Here is a 3,639-nt window from a genome sequence, read left to right as displayed (position 1 = left end):
AATAAATTATAATTATAAAGATTAAGTGGTGGATTGCATTGTATTTTTAGGATATGATCATAAATTTTCAAATTTACCATATAGTACCATCGCTGAATACATGTCTTTGGAGTATAAACATGAGGTACCACGAGTTAATATACAAAGGAAAGATTTCCCATTTCTCAATTTTATTAAAAATTCTATAAATATAATATATAAGGAAGCAATTACAATATCTCAATATGACAGTTGATTTTCCTACAAGAAAAGTTAATTGTTGGATGTCCTATGCATTAAGTACAGTATATAGAAAATCAGAGCATTAACCATTATTGTCCCGTTTTAGTTATGGTTCTTCCATTCTAGTCATTTCAAATCTAATAGCCCTTCCTCAGTTGAATGTACCGAACCTGTGAGTAAGCATTGCAGTGATATTAGTGGATAGAGTTTGCAATGCTTTGAATTCCAAACTTCCAATTTGAGATGGAAAACAAAGAAAGGAGATTTTCTTATATGTCATCCTATCAGATGTTTGCCCTTAATACAATTCTCAAAAATATTTGATAGCAGTATCTTTTTGTTGATGAAATTAGACAGTAGGTATAATAAACACAAGATAATCAACTAGTTAAATGATCACAGTCAAAAAATCCATTGTCATGATTCATGAAGAAGCCAAACTAGTATTTGGACTAAAGAAATTGAGGTTCCAAAAGTTTACATTTCTATTTCTCCATCATTGAAAAACAAATTTTCTCTATGCTGCAAATATGCAACATTTTGTCCTCCTCATAAAAAAAAATCCAATTTACATGGATAATCTGTCATGTCATTCTCCTGAAATCAACCAAAATTGTGTTTACATGTTTCAATGAATGATTTTTCTCTACTTCTGTTGTGTTTTTGTTTTTTCACAATTGAACTGAGAAATAAAACCTGGGCCATGCTTTGCTCAACAGCTACGTAGTGCTGGTCTGAGAATGCAAGGTATGAGTTCTTCTTCTAACTAACCAGTAACCAAACCCTCCAACAAGAAGTAGAATAATGAATCCATCAACCCCTCCAGCCACAACCAACACCCATCTTTTCACGTTATGCCTCTCATGATTTTTACCAGTTCCCTTTGGGACCTTAATCATGTAGCTAAATCCAGTGCCTTTATCTACTTGTTTCAGACCCAGCACTAGTCTGTAAAGATAACATTCTGCTGTATCTGTGCTTGCGTTTCCAAAATATAAAGCAGCAGCACATTTACAGTCCTGTAAGCACAAATCTGCACATTCTTTTTTGCTAATATTGACCACTTTAGTTACATTTTTAAGCACACTACTTATGTTATCAAGTTCTAGCATTTCTGCCTCCTTGCCATTGCAAAACCCTCCTGAAATTTGCCCACTGCAATCAGCACCACCCTTGTTTTCATTTGTCAAAAGCTGAATACAATAACAGGAATTGGAGAATGTACATACCCCATAAGGTCTACAAGAAATTGGAAGATCACATGTGCTGTTGAGTGCTTGAAAAGATGCCTCAAACTTACCTTTCTCAGGTGAATAGTAATAGAGTCCAAAGTTTCCTGTATCATTGTTCAGTGCTAGAAATCTTAGCGGTTGAACCCCTTTTGATGGAATCTGTGCTATTTTCTTGTACTTGACATCAAACAACACCAGCCCTCTTGAACTCAGCTTAACATATGTAATACTTCTATTCATGGAAGGCTGAAAACCCCAGTAGGAATACCTCAACTTACCATAGTTCAAATACATAGCAACCTTCTTGTCCTCAATTTCAAAAGAGTAGTAGAACAAACTTGAGTTGCTTTGGGAAGATGTTAATCGAGTTGCTATATCAAGTTGCTGACCCCAGAGCATAACATCCGTTGGAAAATTGAAACTTTGCCACTTTATATTGTTCCCTGCATCTACAAGCACTAGGTTGCCTGATCTCAGTATCTGCAATCTCTGCCTCGAATTTATTCAGTGCAACAAATCATAAGTTAGACTTCATGCAATTCAGCTTAATGATGCATGCACTAACAGCTTAAAGGACTTTTACAATTTCATTCCATCACATGACATTGCCTATGATAAATTTATTGACTGTCACAGTAAATGTCCTTAAACTTGATAGCAGCAATTAGCTCTGATTAGTGGATTATAGTATTATGCCACTCATATATTAATTAATTTGCGTTGTGAGAATATTTGAATTGATGATTTATCTAAATAGCATGTTCCAAAGGGTAAATCTATGCATTCTTACATAGAGAAGCTAAGACTCAACTAGCACCATTGCATTGGTATGTAAAGTGTCACAGTTTTACCTTGACCCCCTGTCCAGAAGTCCCAGTCTTCCATCCTACTCTGTCTTTTGGACCTTTCAGCCTTAAATCTCCATCCATAGTGAGCTCTAGCAAGCATTTCTCAGTGATGTAAAACCTGGAGTAATGGCCAGAATCCCAAACTTTCACATTCCCAAGGAAAACTTCCAATGAGCATGAGTATTTCCCATTGATGGCCTCAATGCTCAATGCTACTCTGAAATTTGGTGCTGTCTGATTGGTCTCCACGAGAAAAGCCCTCCCTTTGAAGTCCATTTCATACTCCGCAGGAACTGCCACCATGAGTTGGTAGCCAACACCAACACCAACACCAGACTCAGAAAAGGCATAATCGAAGAAGAAAACAGGGAGGAGAAGAAGGAAAGGGAAAAACTTCATGAGTGAAAACAGCATCAAATTTTCCTTTTTCACTTTCGGGAATAGTTTTTTAATGTTTTGGGAGGTGGGTTTGGAGTGTGGTGGCGTGTTGAGGCCAGAATTGATGAGAGGGAGTGAAGGAAAAGGTTAACATGATTACTGAAACTCTGCAAGACCCACCTCACACCTCCCACTTCCAAAAAGGATTTCAGCTTTCATATTGCTCCTTGCCTTAAACAATTAGTACAAATGAATCCACCATGTGGTGGGGTTGCTGATTACAAAATTTGGGGAATTCTTGGTTTTCTATTCTCTTCCACAAAAACTGTTCTTCAGCTTTATGGACTTAAAAAACCATAAAGTAACGCACCACTTTCATGGCTGGACACTGACTTTCCCATGTGAGTTTTCCTAAAATGTGTTCAGTTCTCAGTAAATAACGGTATTCCTCAACGTTTTCTTTATAATTTACAAAGTATTTTTATAAATTCGTATTTCAAGAAGGGAAAAATCATTACTTTAAAAATAAAAATATGTTTAGGTTTAATCCCATCATAAAAATCATTACTTTCTAGTTTTTCACATCGAAAAAGCTGCCTATTTCATAACATATAAAGAATTGAGTACTGATGAATCTTATGCCCAATTAATAGTTATGCAAAACGGACTAATATTAAATAATTACGGAGTTAATATTAATTTATTACCTGCACCTAACTTTCTTTAGCTTGCCATCTAATTATTGTTGTCACGTCTTTAAAAAAAGTGTCTTTCTACACCATTTTTAATGTAACGGGAAAAGTTTTCTACAAGTATGGTGGCATAGAGTAATGCTATGTATCATAGAAATGGTTAATATAGTTACAAAATAGACTGATCATAGCTAGAATTTACTAAAATTAAAAAGAAATTAATAAATTAATTAAAATAATAAATTGCAAATACCACATTTATTTGAT

General features: G+C 35.0%; 1 protein-coding gene across 1 annotated transcript; it reads right to left on the bottom strand.

Moving 5' to 3' along the window:
• Positions 1 to 579: 579 nt before the first annotated feature.
• On the bottom strand, positions 580 to 2,977 carry LOC148202236 (PAN domain-containing protein At5g03700-like). Its single transcript, XM_088110257.1, has 2 exons — positions 2,306 to 2,977; positions 580 to 1,943 (listed from the first exon to the last, which is right to left on the bottom strand). Exons 1-2 carry the CDS (start codon positions 2,714 to 2,716, stop codon positions 942 to 944), a joined length of 1,413 nt encoding a protein of 470 aa, XP_087966383.1. The 5' UTR covers positions 2,717 to 2,977; the 3' UTR covers positions 580 to 941.
• Between the last annotated feature and the right edge of the window lie 662 nt (positions 2,978 to 3,639).

The sequence above is a fragment of the Vigna umbellata genome, chromosome 3 (assembly GCF_029865625.1).
Source record: "Vigna umbellata cultivar VRB3 chromosome 3, Vumbellata_1.0, whole genome shotgun sequence".
Taxonomy (NCBI): Eukaryota; Viridiplantae; Streptophyta; class Magnoliopsida; order Fabales; family Fabaceae; genus Vigna; species Vigna umbellata.
This window is presented reverse-complemented; position numbering and strand designations above follow the sequence as displayed.